This window comes from Chiloscyllium plagiosum, chromosome 4 (genome assembly GCF_004010195.1).
Source record: "Chiloscyllium plagiosum isolate BGI_BamShark_2017 chromosome 4, ASM401019v2, whole genome shotgun sequence".
Taxonomy (NCBI): domain Eukaryota; kingdom Metazoa; phylum Chordata; class Chondrichthyes; order Orectolobiformes; family Hemiscylliidae; genus Chiloscyllium; species Chiloscyllium plagiosum.
This window is the reverse complement of record NC_057713.1, coordinates 8,132,040-8,154,047: the sequence shown is the minus strand read 5'-3', so window position 1 is coordinate 8,154,047 and position 22,008 is coordinate 8,132,040. Positions and strand designations below refer to the sequence as shown.

Below are 22,008 nucleotides of genomic sequence, written 5' to 3'. Positions count from 1 at the left end.
AGCGCTTGTGTCCAATAAATAACAAAATCAACATAATTCTTTTTACAAAGAAAACAGAAATGAGAAATTCAACGAGTTCCTGGCTTGGAAATTCGCAATCAATATGACATCTTTATTAGACTTCAATTATATTGCAGTTATCTTAACTACAGTTGTCATGAGACTGCAAACAAGAAATCTCAGATTACACAGATTTAATTTGATTCCAGTAATATCTGAATGAATGAAATCTCACCACAAAGACTGGAAATGCTGGAAATCCAATCATTAAGGATATTTTAACAATGGTCATTAAAAAAAAGCACAGCACGATCAGCTAACACGAACATGGCTTTACAAAGGGTAAATCATGTTTGAAAAATATATTAGCATTTTTGAGAATGTTATGAGTAGCAGATATAAAGGGGAACCAGTAGACCAATGCAACCTGTAAATGCAACAGAAGTAAATGCATAAGGTCTCAGAATTGGGGACAGAATATTAACACAAAATGAAAATTGGCTAATGGCATGAGCAACAAATGGGGATAAATGGGGCACTTATAGATTAGTACACTGTTACGAATGGACTGATGCAAGAGTCAGGGCCTCACAAATACAATCGTTTCCGTCATTTGGCAGAAGAGACAGGGTGTAATATATCCGGGTTTGCTGGCACTAACAGTCAGGTGGTAATATAAGCTGTAAGAAGGAACCAAAGAAGCAAAGAAATTTAGACAGATTAGGTGGGAAGAAAATTGGTGAATGGAGAATGATATAGGAAGCTTGATGTTATTCATTTTGGTAACAAACTTAGAAAAGCTGAATAATTTTTAAAAGGTATTACATTTTTAAATAGAGATGGTGCCAGACACGAGGGCGTACTCATACAAGAAACACAAAGTTGGTATGCAGATACAACAAGCAATTAGGAAAGCAAATGGCATTCTGGCTTTCTTGCAAGGAGAATGGAGCATCAAAAACAAGAAAGACTTGATAAGGTTGTTTAAATCTTTGAAGGGATCACTCCAAGAGTGCCAAAAGCAATTTTGATCTCTATAGAGTCAGAGTTAAACAGCATGGAAAACAGGCCCTTCAACCCAACTCATCCAGGCTAACCAGATTTTCTTCACTTAACTAGTCCCATTTGCTGGCAATTGGCTCATATCCCTCTATACTTTCCAAACCATGTAGCTGTCCAAATGTCATAATTGTACCTACCTCTACCACTTCCTCTGGCAGCTTGTTCCAATTACAAACCACCCTCTCTATGAAAAGGTTGCCCCTCAGGTCCCTTTTAAATCATTCTCCTCTCACATTAAACCGATGCCCTCTAGTTTTGAACTCCTCTACCCTGGGAAAAGACCTTGGCTACTCACCCTATCTATGCCCTTCATGATTTTATAAACCTCGATAACTTCACCCCTCAGCCTCCTACGCTTCAGTGAAAAAAAATACCAGCCTATCCTTATCACTCAAACCTTCCTGTCTCAGTAACAGCCTTGTAAATCCTTTTTGCACTTTTTCTAGTTTGATAACATCCTTCTTATAGCAGGCCAAACAGTATTATACACAATACTCCAAGAACAGATTTTTATTAATTTGGAAGGTGTAGAGAGGTAGTACAACACAGTTCAATAAATTAATTCCTGGTACAAAGGAGCAGTGTTTTTATGACAGTCTGATTCAATGAAGTTCATGTCTCTTGAGTTTAAAACAATGAGAAAATAACAACTGAAAATTACAAAAGTTTTAAGAAGCATGACAGGCAGAAAAGAGGTGGTTTCCCATGCCTGGGGAATCTAGAACATAAGGGCACAATCTCAGTAAGAGCGATTGATTATTTAGGACTGACATGAGAAATTACTTCATTCAACAAAGGGTTGTGGATGCTCCATCACTGTATATATTCAAGGCTGGAATAAATAGATTTTTGGTTTCTCAAGGAATCAATAGAATTGCAGGGGCAAAAGCTAAGTTGAGGTAGGAGAACAACCATAATCATGGCTGAAACAGGAGTGTTTAAGTGGTTTACTTGCCTCTCCTAATCTTTTGTTTTACTTTTGCTCCCAAAGATTTGAACACTAAATATTTACAGTCTTTTGTGTTATGCTCCAGAAAGCCAGTTGGTGAAGGATAAAACTGGAGCCAATCTTTCCACACCTTTATAGCCTCTATTTAAGCAGTCACAAGAAAGCACCAAGTAACCCAACAACCACAGTTTAAGTCAGCATCTCTAGGAGCACGTGTGGATCACAGGACAATACCCACTACCTGCCTTCAGTTACACAATTACAATACAATTAACATTTGTATGAAAATAATTCTCAGAACGTGGCAAACTCTGGCAAGGTCAGCCAGCAATTACTGCACGTGACTAACTGCCATCAACTAGGTGGTGGCGAGCCTTGCTCTTGAATCATTGTAGTTCACGCAGTAATCATACACTAACAACATTATTAGATATGGAGTTCCAGGATTTTGATAATGAAAATGACAGTATATGTTCAAGTTAGGAAAACATACAACTTTGTTGAAACATGCCTCATTCACCTGATCAAAGCTTCAAATTTTTGTACCTACCTATTTGAGTAATGGATGCCTCCTTTGCTGTAGAGCATGTTTCCTCTGCTTCTACATCTTTGTAAGAGCAAATTTCACCATAGTAAAGTGCAATTCCAAGCTGAATTATACGGATCAGCATAGGAAGTTGTTGGTCTGTGATGGAGAGTTTCAAACTTTCAACTAGTGCCTGAATCTGCAAAATGGAAAACAAAAATTAAACTATTGCTATATTATTTCAAATGTGCTACATTAGAAGGCAAAATTATAAATCTGGGCAACAATCGTGTTAAAGTACATTCTAAACTATTTAGCAAAATAGCAGAAAAATAAAAAGAGAGCAGCAAAGAGAGATTGAGAAGCTCAAAACAAACGAAATCCAAAAATCTTCTATTAACATATAAACAGTAAAAAAAAAAGGGTGTGGAACAGATTAGGGATTAAAAAGGAGATTTACACATGGAGACAAAGGACATGGCTGAGGTACTGAATCAACACTTTGCATCTGCCTTTACAAAGTAAGAGTTGCAATTCAAGTGAATGATCAAATAGACACTAAATAAGCTAAAATATTGGTGAAGAGGTGTTATTAAAATCTACTGTAATGAAAGTTTATTAAGACACGAGGACCGCATGAAAAGCATCCAAAGATCTGAGGAAAGTCACAGCAGAAATTGCAAAGTGTTATGGAGCAGATGAGAGCCGCTCAAACTATTTTAAGAAGGTAGCCTAGACACTAACTTTTTTTTTATTTTAAAGACGAATGTAAATATCTGTTCCTGATGCAATGATCAGGTTAACTACTCGATGTTAAGCAAAATACAATTTATAAAACAGTTTATTTAAAATATATCCAAAGAAAGAGGAATTTAGAACAACTTAACCCTATTGGAAACTTGTTAGAATAATAAGTACAGTAACTATTACTAATTAACTGTTCCAATATAGTAACACCCCATAAACACACCTCTTGGCAAAAAGAAAAATTCAGACACATATTCTCACATGCAGTTATCCAATCCAAGAGGAAATAAAAAGAAGAGAAAATCCAGAAGGAGTAGTAGCCAGGAGACATTCACTGAAGCTTCCAACTCATTTGAGACCCCAATAGCTTCTAAGGCTACTCAGAAGTCCGGATCTGTGACAGATGGCCACATCCATTCAGGCTGTTAAAACAAAACCCAAGGCCTCCCAAACTGTATACTTGAATGGTCTTCAGTAATCAGCTCGACACTGTTGCCTTACAACCTCTCTTCAAAAAAAAAGACAAAATAACCTCTTAACGTGACAGCACCATCACAAAAGGCACTGGCTATTTTGCAACCATCCTTTAAATGTGAACATATTTAAACAGAAGCATACAAATTAGGAGCAAGAATGAAGCACCCGGGCTCTCCAAGCCTACTCCACCAATCAATAAGATTATCACTGATCTGATTCGTCTGTACTCCTGTTCATTCCTGATATCCTTTCACCCCCAGAGCAATTAGGGATAGAACAAAGAATAGAAATAAGATGTGTGATGCGCATTTTTCTATACAAAGGGTGGTGAGTGCCTGGAACATTCTGCCAGAGATGTTGATGGAAACAGACACAATAGCAGCATTCAAGAAGCACCTGGATGAGTACATGAATAGGAAGGGAATAGAGGGATATGGATCCAGCAAGTGAAGCCATGTTTAGCATGGAAGGGCAAGATGTGTTGGCACAGGCTTTGAGGGCCAAAGGGCCTGTTCTTGAGCTGTATTGTTCTTTGTTCTGTTCTTTGTAGTACTACTTGCCTCTGCCTACTTGTTGCAGCTATAGAATTCAGAGAGCTGGTCCAGATTGGTTTCTGATTAATGGTAACTCCCAGGATGTTGATATTTGGGAATTTAGCAATGAATATAACAATGAGTGAGGTTTGGACAAGCTCAGTGAGTGGTCAAACTCATGGTATAAGGTAAATAAGTGAGAGATTATCCACTATGGTAGCAAAATAGGAAGGCAGATGATCTGAATGGTTATAAGTTTTAGAGGGGAATGTGCTAGAGATCTAAATGTCCTCATACACCAGTCACTGAAGATAATTATGCAGGTGCAGCAGACAGTAAAGAAGGCCAATGATACTTTGTCCTTCATAGCAAGAAGAATCAAGTATAGGAGCAGGGGTGTCTTGCTGCAATTATACAGGACCTTGGTGAGACCACACCTAGAATATTGTGTATAGTTTAGGTCTCCTTTTCTAAGGAAGGATGTTCTTTCTATAGACGGAATGCAGCAAAGGTTGACCAGACTGATTGCTGGAATCATGAGAGTAGCATATGAGGAAAGGTTGAATCAGTTAGGATTACATGCCACAAATTCAGAAAATTAGACACATCTCATAGAAATTCTAACTGGGCTAGTCAGAGTAGATGCAGGAAGGATTTTCCTGATTGCAAGGGAGTCCAGAACCAGGGATCGAAATCTAAAGACACGGGTTAAACTATTTAACACTGAAATGAGAAACAGGTTCTTCACCTCGACAGTAAAGAGCCTCTGGAATTCACTATCACAGAAAGTAGTAAAAGCCAAAACATTATTGGATTTCAAGAAGGTATTAGATATAGCACTTGAGGCCGAATGGATCAAACAATATGGGGGGGGAAGCAAAAACAGACTATTGAATTTAATGATCAGGCATGATTATAATGAATGGCAGAGCAACCTGAAGGGCAACATGGCCGACTCCCACTCTTACTCCAATGGTTCTATGAATGCAAGGGGTGGTAGTAAGATTCCCTTTTGTTGAAGATGGTGATTGAATGGGACAATCAGAACTGTATGCAATATTCCACATGCGACATAACTGAATAGCTGAAACACGACTTGCCAATTTTTATACTCTTTGCCCCAACTGATGAAGGCAAGCATGGATCGAACATACCCACTTCCGACCTTATGATGGATGAAAGGTCATCGAAGAAGCAGCTGAAGATGGTAAACCTAGGACACTACCCTGAGGAGAAAGTGAGGACTGCAGATGCTGGAGATCAGAGCTGAAAATGTGTTGCTGGAAAAGCGCAGCAGGTCAGGCAGCATCCAAGGAACAGGAGAATCGACGTTTCGACATGAGCCCTTCTTCAGGAAATGATTTCCTGAAGAAGGGCTCATGCCCGAAACATCGATTCTCCTGCTTCTTGGATGCTGCCTACCTGCTGTGCTTTGCCAGCAACACATTTTCAGCACTACCCTGAGGAACTCTGAAGTAATTTCCTAGGTCTGTGATGATTGACTCCATCAACCAGAAATATTTTCATTAGAGCTAAATATGAATCCAACCAGTGGACAGCTAGAGTTTCTTAATGATAAACGAAGTTAAATGCTGCCTAAGCATTAAAGGCAGTCACTCTCACCCCACCTCTGGAATTCAGCTCTATTGTTGGAACCAAGGCAATAATGAGGTCAGGAGCTGAGTGGCCCTGGCAGAACCCAAACTGAGCATCAGTGAACAGATTAATTCTTTTCAAGTGCCATTTGATAGCACATTCATCCCTTTGGTAATAATTGAGAGTGGACCAATAGGGCATTAATTGGATGGATTTGCTATGTCCTGTTGGGAGAACATATGTGGGCAATTTTGCACATTGCCACAAAGATGGCAGCTTTACAGTTTTAATGGAACAGCGTAGCTAGGGGAAATAACTTGTTCTGGACCACAGGTTTTCAGAACCATGGCCCAGATATTGTCAGGCCTCAAAGCCTCTACCCTATCTAGTACCTTCAGCCACTTTTAGATATCACATGGAATAAATCACATTGGTTGAAGACAAACATCTGTGATGACTGGGACCTCATATGGCACTGAGATGGATCAGCCGTTACCACTGCAGATGCTTTAAACTTTGTCTTTTACATTTTTATAAAGATGGGGATATTTGTGGAGCCTTCTCTTGTTAGTTGTTTAATTGTCCACCACCACTCACAACTGGATGTGACAGGAATGCAGAGCTTATATCTAAACCATTAGTTATGGAATCACTTAGTCTGTCTACTGCATCCTGCCTCTGCTATTTAGCATGGAAAAAATAATGGTGATGGCGTGGCCTACTCCACTTTCTAACCTCAAAACAAGCAATTCAAATCAATACTACTAAGAAATGATCATTCAAACATGGAACAAGAGTGGGTCACTTGGTCCTTTGAACTTGCTCTGCCATTCAATTAAGATCACTGCTGATCTGATTTTAATCTCAACTCTATACTCTGCCATTCTCCAATAACCTTGTATCCCTTTGGTAATTAAAGTTTTTTCTATCCATACCTTAAAGTTTTGAAAAGGTTCTACATGCACTGCCTTTTGAGGAAGAAAATTCCAAAGACACTCAACCCATGGAGGAAGAATGTTTCCACTTCTCTCTCGTAAATGGGTGCCTATCATTTTTAAACTGTGACCCCTTCCTAGTTATAGATTCACTCAGAAGTGGAAACATCCTTTCCACATCCATCTCCCAAGTCCTCTTGGGATCTTATATTGTTGAACTAAGTCACTTTGATTCTTTTAAACTCCAGAGGATACAGGCCTAGCCTGTTTGGCCTTTCCACATAAGGAAAACTGCTCATTCCAGTATCAGTCTACTCTCAATGATTTCCAAACATCAATATCCTTCCATAATATCATAACCAGTATACAATGTTCCAGATGCAGTCTCATCAATGCCTTGTATATGTGAAGCATAACCTCCCTACCCATGCATGTAATTCCCTTCACAATAAAACAAAATATTCTATTAGCTTTCCTGATTACTTGCTATGTCTGTCATTTGTTCATTCGAACAATCTCTGCATCTCAGAGCTCTGCAACCTCTCACCAATTAGATAATATGCTTTTTTTAATTCTTTCTTCTAAAATGGGCAATTTCCCACTTTCTCAAGTCGTACTCCATTTGCCGGACCTTTGCCCTCTCACGCAATATGTCCTGTTGTAGGCGCCTTATGTCTTCTTGATAACTTACTTTCCTACTTATGTTTGTGTCATTAGCAAACTTAGCCACCATTCCTTCAGTCCCTTCATCAAATCATTGAAATAAATTATCAAGAACCAAGGCCCAACATCGACCCCTGTGGTACCATTTGAGACATGCTCCTAGCCTGAAAAGACCCATTTATTCCTACTTTCTGATTCCTGTTAGCCAGCCATTCTTTTATCTATGCCGAAATGTTACCCCTTTCACCATGAGTTTTTATTTTCCACAATATCCTTCGATGTGACATCTTATCACCTGCCTTCTGAATATCAAAATGCGTTACATCTACTGGACGCCCTGCCTCTCGAGTCATAGAGGTGTACAGCACAGAAACAGACCCTTTGGTCCAACTCGTCCATGTCAACCCCATATATACTAACCTAATCTGGTCCCATTTGCCAGCACATGGCCCATATCCCTCGAAACCCGTCCTATTCATATAACCATCCAGATGCCTTTTAAATGTTGTCATTGTAACAGCCTCCACCACTTCGTTTGGCAACTCATTCCATACATACACCACCCTCTGTGTGAAAAAAGTTACCCCTTAGGTCCCTTTTAAATTTTTCCCCTCTCACTCTAAATCTATGTCCTCTAGTCCTGGACTCCTCCACCCCAGGGAAAAGACTTTGTCTAATTACCCTATCCATGCCCCTCATGATTTTGTCAATCTTTGTGAGGTCACCACTCAGCCTCCAATGCTCCAGGGAAACAGCCCCTGCCTATTCAGCCGTTCCCTATACCTCAAATCCTCCAAACCTGGCAACATCCTGGTAAATCTTTTCTGAACCTTTTTTCAAGTTTCACATCATCCTTCCGGATAGGAGGGAGACCAGAATTACTCGCAATATTCCAAACGTGGCCTGACCTGTCAACTCCTATACTCAATGCTCTGTCCAATAAAGGAAAACATACCAAATGCCTTTTTCACTATCCTATCTATCCGTGACTCCACTTTCAAAGAACTATGAAACTGCACTCCAGGGTCTCTTTGTTCAGCAACACTCCCCAGGACCTTACCATTAAGCGTATAAGTACTGCCCTGATTTGCCTTTCCAAAATGCAGCACCTCACATTTATCTAAATTAAACTTCTTCAAAGAAATTAGTTAAATGTGATATACATTTGACAAAACCATGTTTGATTTGCCTAATTATCTGGAATGTATCTAATTGTCTTGTTTATAAGGTCTTTAATAACAGCGTCTAACACTTTCCCTATGATAAATGTTAAGCTAATTGGCCTGTAGTCTCCTGCTTTCTGCAGCCCTCTCTCCTATTTTGATTAAGAGTTACATTAGCTATTTTCTGAAAGGAACATTTCACAAATCTAATGAATTTTAGAAAATTAAAAGCAATGCATCAACTATCATACTAGCTACTTATTTTACGGTCAAAGATGAAATCTACCAGGATATGGGGACTTGTCAACTCGCAGATGCAACAATTTACTCAGTACTTCTTTCTTGGTAATTGTAATTTTGAGTTCCTCCTTCCCTTTCAAATCCTGATTTTCAGCTATTTCCAGTATGTTACTTATATCCTTCTAGTAAAGATTGATGCAAAATGTCTGTTCAATTTGTCTCACATTAACCTATCCATAATTCTTTGTTGTTTTTTTTAATATTCTGTATAATCTCTGACCAGCCATCTTTCTTTGCAAAACTATACATTTTTCTTTGAGTTTGATACTAACCTTGATTTCTTTTCATCTATTCTGTAAATGTTATCTATTCTGCACTTTCTGAACTATCTCCATAGATGTTTGCCATAGTATCTCTGTTAACCTACACCTTAACCTAAACTGCCAGTTCACATTTTATGCCCTCATAATAGCTCTTGTTTAAATTCCAAATAGTTGTCTTGGACTCACACTTGTCTTCCTTACACTGTATGTAAAACTCAATCATATTATTGTCACTGCTCCAAAGGGTATTTTCACAATGAGGTCAGTAATTAATCCTATCTCAATGATCAAAATCAGATCTCGTATAGCCTTCTCTCTGGATGGTGCCATAACTAGGCAAAAGTGAGGACTGCAGATGCTGGAAACCAGAGTCTAGATTAGAGTGGTGTTGAAAAAGCACAGGTCAGGCAGCAGGATTTCTGATGAAGGACATTTGCCCGAAACGTCGATTTTCCTGCTCCTCAAATGTTGCCTGACCTGCTGTGCTTTTCTAGCACCACTCTAATCTCGACTATGGTGCCATAACTTGCTAGTCTAAGAAGTTATTCTGAAAAGATTCAATGAACAAGATAAATATCAGCTTTGTGCAACCAAAAGTGAAATTAAAATTGAGCATTCTTATCAAGTTACTCATGAGTGTAAATGCATCACAAAACAATAATTGGTTGACTCTACTGATAGGCAGCTATTTTTAAATAGGAAATTAGTACTCATCCCACTCTTCAATGGGAGGTCCCAAATTTTACAACTGTGTTCCCAAACTCTGGATGCCCCTCACTGAAAGAAACATTCTGTCAACATCCACTCTGTCAAATCTTATAAGTTTTAATATGTCAAATCTTGTCAAAAATTGCTAAGGTTCAATCTGCTCAACTCTTCCTCATAAAATAAGCTCTTCACCGCAGAAATCAACCGGGTGAATCTTTTCTATACTGCCTCCATTGCAATGATCATTGAGACATTTTTCTTGGTGGAGGTTAGTTCTTTGAGTTTCTACTTCAATGTTATTACAAACTTAAAGTCCAAAATCATTTTGGAAAAAAGAATTTGAACTGCACCTCCTATTCAGTCCATCTGATCAAGATCAATGAACAGATAATTTTGTTGTGTTAACAAAGGACAAACTCAAATCCTAAAAGGATAACTTTCACAAATTTCAATTAGAAGTTCTAACCATCGGCAACATTAACAAGTTCAAACGAAAAATGTGGAAATTTTAAAATGGTTGGTTTTCTTAGCTCAACCACGATAACTAAATCTAACTTCACTAAATGGTCATTCTGATAACTCGAACATCTGTGTGATGTTTTTCATCTTTGAGCATGAGACCCAAGATTTTTCCTCTTGAGATTTCTCATCAGGCAGAAAAACAGAACGTAGAAGTCTGTAGAGTACCATTTCCACTGAACAGCGTAAAAGATATCTGTTACTCTTATTCATAACCACAAAAACCAACCCCAACAAATCTAACTTCACCCCACAGGACTTGGGGAAAACAGGTTTATGAAGAGGAAATTCTGACAAACATGTGCAGTTAGTAATTCTCTGGCAAGGAAAACGCATTCTTTCTTCAAAATCTGAATTTATACAACACTTTAATCAGACTGATCATTCTGAAACATTCACAAATATTCCCAAATAATACCCGTTGATGATGGAAATACTCAACAGGTCAGGCAGCCTCTCTGGAGAGAAAGAGTTCATGTTTCAGATTGAGATCATCATGAGCATCTTTTCAACTGTTCTAATAAAGATAATCTCAATTTCAAATGTACCAACTCTGTTTCTCCTTTTTTTTAAGATTACATTACAGTGTGGAAACAGGCCCTTCGGCCCAACAAGTCTACATCGACCCGCCGAAGCGAAACCCACCCATACCCCTACATTTACCCCTTACCTAACACTACGGGCAATTTAGCATGGCCGATTCACCTGACCCTGCACATCTTTGGACTGTGGGAGGAAACCGGAGCACCCGGAGGAAACCCACGCAGACACGGGGAGAACATGCAAACTCCACACAGTCAGTCGCCTGAGGCGGAATTTGAACCCAGGTCTCAGGCGCTGTGAGGCAGCAGTGCTAACCACTGTGCCACCGTGCCGTCCACATATGCTGACCTGAGTATTTCCAGAATGTTTATTTTATTCCAAACTGCCAACATCCACATGATTTTGCTTTTGCACAGATATTTACCATTTGTTGTAAGTGCTATAACTAGGCAAAGTGATTAACGAAGTGTGAAGATGAAGGTCTATCATTGGCAAGAACTGGACAGAGTTTTGAAATTCCTTGATTTGTATCAAAATGGGAGATGGTGGCACAATGGACCACCAATCCAGGGGTCCAGGCTCTGGGAACATTGATTCAAATCCCATCATAACAATTTGTCTAATTTAATTCGGAAATATGGTATTCAACACTAATCTCAGTAATGGTGACCATGATACTATATTCGATTGTTGTTAAAACCAATTTGGTTCACTAATGTCCTTTAAGTAAGGAAATGTGCTACTCGTTCCTCTAGACTGGCTTACATGCAACTTAAGACTCTCAGCAATGTGTCTGAGTCTTGACTAGCATCTGAAATGGCCAAGCAAGCAAGCAGTTGTCAAGGACAGTTAGGAATGGGCAGTGACACCTACATTCCATGAAAGAATAAAGAAAAATGATCCATATGATTGTTCTCATAACTGGTGTTTAAAAAGTGAATTGGTGGGACAAATGTTCTGTAAGGCCTCAAATCATATGCCTAAAATATGAAACTTCTTGAGGTGGATGGCAAAAGTTATGCAATCAAACAAAGAGGCTATGGCATAACCTTTGCCCAAGAATCTGGAGAGATTGGTACTTACATTTTAATACACAGCCTGAATTTTTAATTTAACATTTGCATTTGTCTGTTTCAAATCAATGATTTCTGTTACAAACATGCTCTGAAATCAGGATGACTGTAGCATCCACTCCAGTTTGCAAATTCGACATCACTTAAAAAATTAGACTAAAAACACGAACAATCTTTTGCAAGAAATGTAAACTAGTCTGGACCTCAATTATTTTTTCCAGGTAACTTACATCGAAAGAGAATCAAATGAAAAGTTGCTAAAACCTGGTAATTTTATGTAACACTACAGCTATAGGCAACTAAGTATCATCTTGGCTCAGTGTAGTAGTTCTTTGAGCTTGTGTCAGAAAGCAGTGGGTTCTAAACCCATTCCAGGTCTTGAACATTAAGTCTTGGCTGACCTGTCATATTGAGGAACTGTGGAATTGCTGGAAATGCTGTCTTTCAAATGTGACATTCAAGAAGATATAAAGGATCCCACAGAAAAGGAAGTTTTCATGATATTTTATCTATATTCTGCATTAACCACCAAAAGAAACATGATTGATCTGTTTAGGAGTTATTGTGCACACTTGTTTATGGCACAATGTGAAGCATTAGTAAGCATCACTTCGGGAAAGGATATCATGTACATAAATCTATCACTGACTCCCTAACATCTGTCTTATTCATCAGGGAGGCATCAAGCCGTGTCCAGGAGCTGCTTCCTCACATTTAAGAAGTCTTAATATTACTGGGAAAATAACTTTAAACTGCTTTTCCAATGTAATTTGTGCCAGCAACTCAAAGCACTCACAGAAACCTGGCAGTAGATTGGCCATTGCTAACCAGCCTGGATCAAATGAAAATAAAGTTAACTTAATTCTTCAGAAATGTATGTATTCTCAATTCTCTCCTGAACTACACTCAAAGCATACTTACCCATTTGGAGCAAATCTATGTTATGACATCTACTGTACTTCAATACTAGGCTGATATCTGCATACTTAAGTTACAAATTGTACACAGACACAACTGCCTTAACCTTTCTACTCCAAATGTATAAGAATATTTTAGCAAATATTTGTCATTAATTAGAACCAAAATTGTTGGTTTTATTTAGTAAGTGAACCAGAAAAAGAAATATCCTCAGTCCTCATCCACAAAAACGCGATGAGATTTTTAAAAAGATCTGCAAATGCAACAAATCTGCATATTTATTGCAACTTATCCACATCTGAATAAATTGTTAAAAATGTAAGCAGCATGCTGCAAAATCATATCATTGAATCCATGTGTCTCAATAACTACAAATTTGATGAAACACTATGAAAATAAAATTGGTATGTGAAAACTTTACAGTTTAGTCATTAATATCTACTTTATTCTTCTGCCATCATTTCCCATCAATGATTTATCCCCTAGTTGTTGCCCTACAAATACAATGTATTCTTAGATAAATACCTTGATGACTGCTGGAATTTTAGAGTTGAGATTGTCATAAGTAAAGTGCAAACGGGTGCAGAAGGAGCATTTGTAGAGCAGTGGATCCTGGTAAAACTCAATCTTTCCACTTGCATTTCGTTTATCCAGACAAACAGTGCAATCAGAGAAGTTGATAATCTTCCGCAAGACCAATTCTGGAGCTAAAGAGTACACAATAGATTTGAATTATTACAAAAATAAGGAAGACAGCATTATTAAGCAACTATCCAAAAAGAAAGATATAACTTTGATGTGGCCCACAACATTTTTAACTGTGTTCTGAGCACCATATTTATGTTCCAAATTGCCTCAGGACCATAACTGTATTTTTAAAATTGTCAAAGTGAGAGATCCAGGAGACTTGTTAAGAGAATAAAGCCAGAGGATCCCACAGTTGAACACACAGCAGTAAACATTACTACAGTATACCAGAACAATAACAGAATCTACAAAACATGTACAATGTATATGCTAACACCCAGAATTAGCATGTGTTAAATATAATAAAATGTGATAGAACGTTCCATACTATAGATCAAACAGCAAATGTGATCAAAACAAATTCCATGGAATTCCAAGCAATTTCCCTCAAAAGGTTAATGACACAATGACTCTAATTAAACTTCACAAAGGGCTACATTGCTTTACTTTTGCTGATCTGGCCTTGGAACTCCTTCTCAAGAGCTGTTTCATCCTTGACGGCCTCAATGACTGCCTCCCCACCTGTTAATCCAGTCAATCAACCTCCCTGACTGCAACACCTGACTGTGGACAACTCATGGAACTTGTGACTGAGTTCAAACAACACAGAGCACTTTGGACTTCCCATCAAGTCTCTTGCACAGAACCAGTGTACTCTAGGTGTCTGGCTGGCAATACAACCAAACACACTACTTCTCACAATGACATACTTACTACTGACACACACATGTACACACACAGTTTCTATTTTCTGTCACCTTTGATCTCCATTTCACTAGTTAAACTGTCCTAAGTGACAGCAGAAAATCTTGCACTAGCTCCTTTCGGGATGTAGGCATAATTCCATGTATCTAATATATTGAAAAGTGTAACATTCCCTTGGCATTAAGTGTGACTTGAGTGCTACATTCGCAGAGAATGCATGGTTCTGCAGCATCAAGAACGCTTACAAAACAAAGGATTCATTATAAATGGAAAAAATCTACAAGAACACATCAAGATTTTTCCATAGTTTACTGATATTTTTCACAAGCCAAGCACAACATCTAATAATTATATTTCCAAATCAAAATATATATTTTGCCACAGTCACTAATTTTATTGCGTTATTTGTCATGGTAACATTCTAATTAAATTACTTATTTGTGGTTTCAGTTTCTGCCAAAAAACAATATTGAGAAAAGAGTAAAGTTGGCATGGATGGGGGATAGAGAGGAGGTATGACTCATCAAGAGACGCAAAAATATAGAAAGAAGAGGGGACAAAACAAGAGAATTAGAGAATTGGAAGGAAATTGATAAAAGAAAGCAAGAATGACATTCCATTCAGGTCCCAGAAATTAAAACAAGCGAATGCTGCCAGATACAAGAGTACCTTCACACAAATTTAAAATATTGTGCATTCATCAGATCTGGAAAGACAAAAAAAACCGACTTTCAGCCTAAAACTTGTGATTTCAAATAAACCTGTTGGACAATAACTTTGTGTCATGTAATTTTTGATTTTGTTCACAGTCCAACACCGACACCGCCACATCATCAAATCCAGAAGAAATTCATGCCCACTAGTGCTGTTAAGCACGTACAACCTTCATTCTATCAGTGCTGACCAACACAAAGAATATACATGCTTCAGCATTATTTAAGCATAAATCTAATCCATAATCCCCAGATACAGCAAAACCTCTTTCATGCCACCATTATTCCTACCTGGGTTTGGGAACAACAATGCCTTTGGCCAAAAACCAGTGGAACGTACGGATCTAGAACTCCTAATCTTAACTGGGCACATAAGAAACAGGAGGAGTAGGCCATCTGGCCACTTCAGCCTGTTCTGCCATTCAACAAGATCATGGTTGATCTTTTTGTGGACTCAATTCCATTAATTCGCCTGTTCACCATAACCTTCAATTCCTTTACTGCTCAAAAATCTATCCATCTTTTCCTTAAAAACATTCAATGAGGTAGCCTTAACTGCTTCACTGGGCCTGGAATTCCACAGATTCACAACCCTTTAGGTGAAAAAGTCTTGACTCAGTCCTAAATCTGTTCCCCTTTATTTTCAGGCTATGCCCTCCAGTTCTAGTTTCACCCACCAGTGGAAACAATCTGGCTGCTTCAATCTTTGGGCAGCACGGTGGCTCGCACTGCTGCCTCATAGCACCAAGGCCCCAGGTTCAATTCCAGCCTCAGGCAACTGTCTGTGTGGAGTTTGCACATTCTCCCCATGTCTGCGTGGGTTTTCTCCGGATGCTCCGGTTTCCTCCCACAGTCCAAAGATGTGCAGGTTAGGTGAATTGGCCATACTAAATTGCCCATAGCATTAGGTGCACTAGTCAGAGGGAAATGGGTCTGGGTGGGTTACTCTTCGGAGGGTCGGTGTGGGCTTGTTGGGCCGAAGGGCCTGTTTCCACACTGTAGAGAATCTAATCGAATCTCATCTAATTGCCTTCATACCATATGTTACATGGAGGCCAGACCAGGTAAGGATGGCAGATTCCTGTTTACATGCTCTCCATTAGGCTGGTTCTCAATTCCAGATTTTTACTGAATTCAAATTTCACCACCTGCTATAATGGGTTTCGAACTCATGTCTCCACAGCATTAGCTTGGGGTTCCGAAATACTAGTCCAGTGACTAGTTTGGGTTTGTGGCAACTTCTGCATTAATGAAACGGTCCTAGTGCCAACTCATAGCTGCTGCAGCAGAGACTAGTTTGGGTTCCCAATGGTGTCTGAGTCCAGCATAGGTTCACGAAGGTGGTGATGGAGACGAGTTTGGACCCAGCTCAACAGCCTGCAGCATCAGCAAGGTGGGCCCAAAGCGGGTCAGTCAGGACCCAGTTGCATTGGTGGCATCTGCAGTGATGAGAGCATTGGTGTAGGCAAGATGGCATTGAAGAGTAATGACTTTCATTCTAGCAGTGGCTACAGCATGGCAAAGGGACTTGTGCCTAGCCACCAGGCCAATGGCAGAGCACTTAACAAGAAGGACTGTAAAGTTGAACACTTTTTCTTTATTCTTCTGCCTTTGCATTCTATGTTTTGATTTATTTTTCTGTGCTTTAAGATGGCACAAAATACACGTGAAAATAAATAAATCATATCAAATATTTCAATGCCTCCTTGCTTTACCCAGTTCGCAACATGGCACAATTGTACACTTTCTCCATATTAGGCTTGGAATAAAAAGATCCATCAACCATGTTTTGTAACAAACAAATTAATTCTGTTATACCATCAAGATGCAAAATTGGTTTACACGCACAGTTTACAATGAGGAAATGTGAATATCTACTCTTCTAGCCCCAAAACACATACACATCTCAACTGGCTAAGGAGAATAAAATGAGATTTCACTCTACAGAATGCTGCATTCACCCAGAGAGCAAAGAGGAAGATTTCCTTTGTGAAACAGAGGTTATTCGAGTATGGTGATAAACCAGGTAGGTACCTGGTGTACTTGGCCAGAAAAAAAAAGTGCCACCGCCGCCCCCCCACACCCCCGCCAAATCTATCACATCCATTAGAGAGTGTGCTGGTCCTATCACCTGCAATCCCAAAAAGATTAACGCAGCATTCAGGAAGTTCTACTCTGGGTTGTACTGGTCACAGGGCTGTGAGGACAGATTGGCGAAGATGGAGTCCTTTTTTAAGACCTTGGACCTCCGCAGTGAGGCAGCTCCAGTAGTAAAGTGTCCGGCCAAGATGGATTTCAGATCAAATTTTATGAGGAGTTTATAGACACACTGACTGGGCCAATGTTGGATATCTACAATTACTCGTACACTTAGGATTGCCTCCCATCCTCTCTGAGAGAAGCAAATATTTCTCTTATTCTCAAGAGAGGGAAAGCCCCAGAGGATTGTACTTTGTATAGGCCCACATCATTATTAAATGTGAACTTTAAAATTTTCTTGAAAATGCTGGCGTTAAGGCGAGAGAAGGTCTTACCCTCCATTGTAAAGGAGGACCAGACAGATTTTATTAGGGGTCGCAGATCCTCTAATAATATTCGGTGAGTGCTAAATATGGTCCAGATGTGCCAGCAAGGGTTGACTCTCGGCATGGTAGTCTCCCTGGATGCAGAGAATGTGTTTGACCGGGTGGAGTGGCCATACCTCTTATGTCCTGGAACGGTTTGGCTTTGGAGGAGTTTTTGACAGATGGGCGGCAGTGTTATATAGTAACCCTAAAGCAGCAGTTCTCACTAATGGTATACCGTCTGACACTTTTAGTATTGGCAGAGACAGCCGACAAGGGTGCCCCCCTCTCACTGTTGCTATTTACATTGGTGATTGAGCCATTGGCGGAGGCCATTCAGAGGGACCCCAATATAACTGCCCCAGAGGTGGGGTCAGGCAGGCATAAGATCATTGTTTACGCAGATGGTGTTGTTCTGTTTCTAACTAACCCGACGGTATCTGTGCCCTGCTTAATACAGTTGATTAATTTATTTGGCTCTTTCTGGAGTACCCGATCCAGGGGGTGGAATCTGATTCCCTTTCAGGTGGTCACAGGGAAGCATTTTTATCACCCCCACTTTTGATCAATTATATAAAGCTAACTTTGTGCAGTTGCTACAGAAGATAAGACAGGACCTTCGGCGCTGGGACGATCTTCCGATACCCTGCTTGGGTAGAAAAGCTCTGGTTAAAATGAATGTTCTTCCACGTTTATTACATCCCATGTAAATGCTTTCTTTGATGTTGCCCAGGCAGGGGCTACAGAGGCTTAACAGCTGGCTCGGCTCTTTAATCTGGCGTTACAGTCGGCCTCTTATGAAGCTGGTCAAATTGCAGTTTCCGCTGGGGATGAGGGGTGTGGATTTTCCAGACTGTAATGGCTAGTCGCTATAAGTCCGATATGGAGAGGAGAGTGCTTCGATCCACAGGCACTCTCTCTGTCAGCACCCTCTATCACTTATAGGAGGTAATGTCTCGAAGGACATTGAGTGACTGTATGGAATCTAAGCTCAGGAATTGGGGGTAGAGATCTCACCAAAGGAGTGGAAGGATATTTGGGAGAATGTAAGGAAAATTTCAATCTGCAAAAGGATGCTGGCTGTGCAATTGAAGGGACTCCCCAGGACTTATTTGGCGCCAGAGCCAAATTTAAGACGGGAGCATTACCACTGTGCCCCAAATGTAAAATAGATGTTGGTACTCTTACTCACTGCTTGTGGTCATGCCACAAGCTTCATAGGTATTGGGGCACTATAGCAAGTGTTTCGGAAGGGGTCTTGGGAACCGAGGTCAAGGTAGATCCAGTGTCCCTCCTCCTGGGTTTGCCGAATCTCCCCTCTTTGGATGAGCATGGGAAGAAATTGCTTAGTATTCTTTCATTCTGCAAGGAAGAACAAAATGAACCATAAAGACACGGACTTATCAGCTATATTGGATAGGACCTTTGTGCGGCCATGACAGCTATGTCTGGCGATCTGGGAGCCCCTGGGAGGAGGAATTCTGAACAAATGTGGGTACGCCAACTAATGCTTCCAGTGACGGGGAGCTTTGGTGGGTTTGCACTGAGTGTTGTAACTTAACATAATTTAAATTAATTTGCCTTGGTTCAACTCAGTTTAATTTACTTTCTTTTTGTTTTGAATTAGTTATTTATTGAATTGTAGTTTGTGTAGCGTTCTTCTCCTAAACTGTTTGGGGAGTAGAGTAGTAGTTTATTTACTGTTATTGTTGTTATATTGCAAGATTGTTCTATTATTTTGTAGCAATTTCATATCTTTGCAATTCAAAATCTTCTCAACAAAATATTTATAAACAAAAGATATAAACTCCATGTGACCAACCAAAGGAATCACACAAAAAGATTTCAAGTTTTAATACTTTTACTGCAGCCATCCAACTACGACCAGTGATGAAGCATTATTTAGCAAATAACTGATACACTAAACTATCAAAAGATTAACACATTCAAAAACCCCCATACTACACCTACGCTTTATTCCTCACTCTCTGTAGAAGTGCACAATTTATACTTACCAACCAAGCCAGCTTAAAGCTATTTCATTTCTCCCTTTTTCACCAAGTCACAACATTGAATGAATATCAAAAAGCACTTCTCTCAAAGCACTTTCTCTCAGGTGAGCTGAACTGAGTAATGCACTAGGTGGAGGTGCGTGGGGCTACAATCATTGGGGTTTATAAGAATCAGAGAATAAGATTCTGAAGGAGCTTGACGTGGGTAGATATTAGAATGATGTTTTCCGCTTGTGGGCAAATCTAGAATTAAGGGTAACAGATCAAATAATTGGGACTTTGCATTTAAGTGAGAAGGAATTACTTCTCTGGGAGACATTAATCTTTATGATTCACTTTCTCGGTGAGCTTTGGAGGTTGCTTCACCAAATATATCCAAGAAACTTGACAGGGTTCTGAAAGGATTTACAGGGATGTTTCTGTGGTTGGAGGGTTTGAGCTACAGGAGAGGCGAGGGCTATTTTCTTTCGAGTGTCAGAGACTCAAGGGAGAGGTTTATAAAATCATGAGGGACGTGCATTGGGTAAATAGACATGGTCCTTTACCTGGAGTGGGGAATTCCAACTAGAGGGGACAGGTTTAAGATGAGAGGAGACAGATTTAAAAGGGACCTAAGGGGCAACGTTTTCACGCAGAGGGCGGTGCATGTTTGGAATGAGCTGCCAGAGGAAGTGGTGGAGTCTGATACAAATTATAATACTTATAAGGCATCTGAATGGGTATGTGAGACTGAGTGGAGAGATTTATAAAGTCATGAGGGGCACAGATAGGGTAAATAGACAAGGTCCAAACCAAAGGCCACAGGTTTAATGTGAGAGGAGAAAGATTTAAAAAGAACCTGAGGGGTACCTTTTGCATGCAGACGGTGGCGCATGTATGGAACAAGCTGCTAGAGGAAATGGGGAAAGTGGATACAATGACATTTAAAAAGAATCTGGATGGGTAAATAAATAGGAAGCATTAGAGGGATATGGGCCAAAAGCTGACAAATTGGACGATATCAGTTTAGAATATCTGGTCAGCATGGACAATTGGATCAGAGGGTCTGTTTCCATGCTGTACATCTCTACGACTCTATGACTGAGTTAAACATTGATGCAAAATCGAGGACACTAGGGTGCAGGGGCTGCAGACAAAGAAATTGGAGTGATGGCGCAATTAGATCAGTCTAATCTGGTTGAATGGCTTATTCCTGCTACTATTTCATATGTTCTTGTGCTATGGCATGACATCTCTTTAACTAGAGATCATCATCCCTCGTGCTTTCTGCTTGACAATCCATAGAAAGGGCACACTTCCTTCTGTGCTCACTACACTTCTCTCTCTAGGAACCCTCTTTCTATTGTTCTCTTTCTAAAAAGAAAATTTGCCCAGTTTCTGTTGCCTTTGCTTGAGGTGTGAAAACTTTGCCCCTTGATTAACAAGTTTTTTTGACTTGGGCCCTCTTGTCCCTATGGTAACCAAACCCCCGAGCCTGTGACAGACAAAGTTAAAAAACTTCTTACAAACCCTACCTTTCCAAAGCACCACATACTATTTGAAAATAAAGAGACAGGTTAAAACTTAAAAATCTTATAAAATATTGCATGTTACTGAGGCCCCGTAAATGCTGTTATTTATGCTATAGAAAGAATTCTTACCAATTATGTACAAATAGAGTCAGAGAGTCATAGAAATGTACAGCATGGAAACAGACCCTTCGGTCCAACCCGTCCATGCCGACCAGATATCCCAACCCAATCTAGTACCACCTGCCAGCACCCGCCCCATATCCCTCCAAATCCTTCCTATTCATATACCCATCCAGATGCCTTTCAAATGTTGCAATTGTACCAGCCTCCACCACATCCTCTGGCAGCTCATTCCATACACGTACCACCCTCTGCATGAAAATGTTGCCCCTTGGGTCCCTTTTATATCTTTCCCCTCTCACCCTAAACCTATGCCCTCTACTTCTGGAATCCCCGACCCCAGGGAAAAGATCTTGTCTATTTATCCTATCCATGCCCCTCATAATTTTGTAAACTTCTATAAGGTCACCCCTCAGCCTCCAATGATCCAGGGAAAACAACCCCAGCCTGTACAGCCTCTCCCTGTAGCTCAGATCCTCCAACCCTGGCAACATCCTTGTAAATCTTTTCTGAACCCTTTCAAGTTTCACAACATCTTTCCGATAGGAAGGAGACCAGAATTGCACAAATATTCCAACAGTGGCCTAACCAATGTCATGTACAGCTGCAACATGACCTCCCAACTCCTGTACTCAATACTCTGACCAATAAAGGAAAGCAT

The 22,008-nt window shown here is 39.9% G+C and overlaps 1 protein-coding gene across 9 annotated transcripts in view; it reads right to left on the bottom strand.

Annotated features, from left to right (window-relative positions):
- LOC122548836 (vacuolar protein sorting-associated protein 13B-like) overlaps positions 1-22,008 on the bottom strand; it is a 968,370-nt gene that overhangs the window by 852,590 nt on the left and 93,772 nt on the right. For all 9 annotated transcript variants that reach the window (XM_043687672.1, XM_043687667.1, XM_043687669.1 and 6 more), the window contains exons 6-7: positions 13,501-13,682; positions 2,562-2,736 (exon numbers count right to left, since the gene is read on the bottom strand). In XM_043687672.1, the coding sequence (XP_043543607.1) occupies positions 2,562-2,736; positions 13,501-13,682 (357 nt within the window). The remainder of the gene's footprint in view (positions 1-2,561; positions 2,737-13,500; positions 13,683-22,008) is intronic.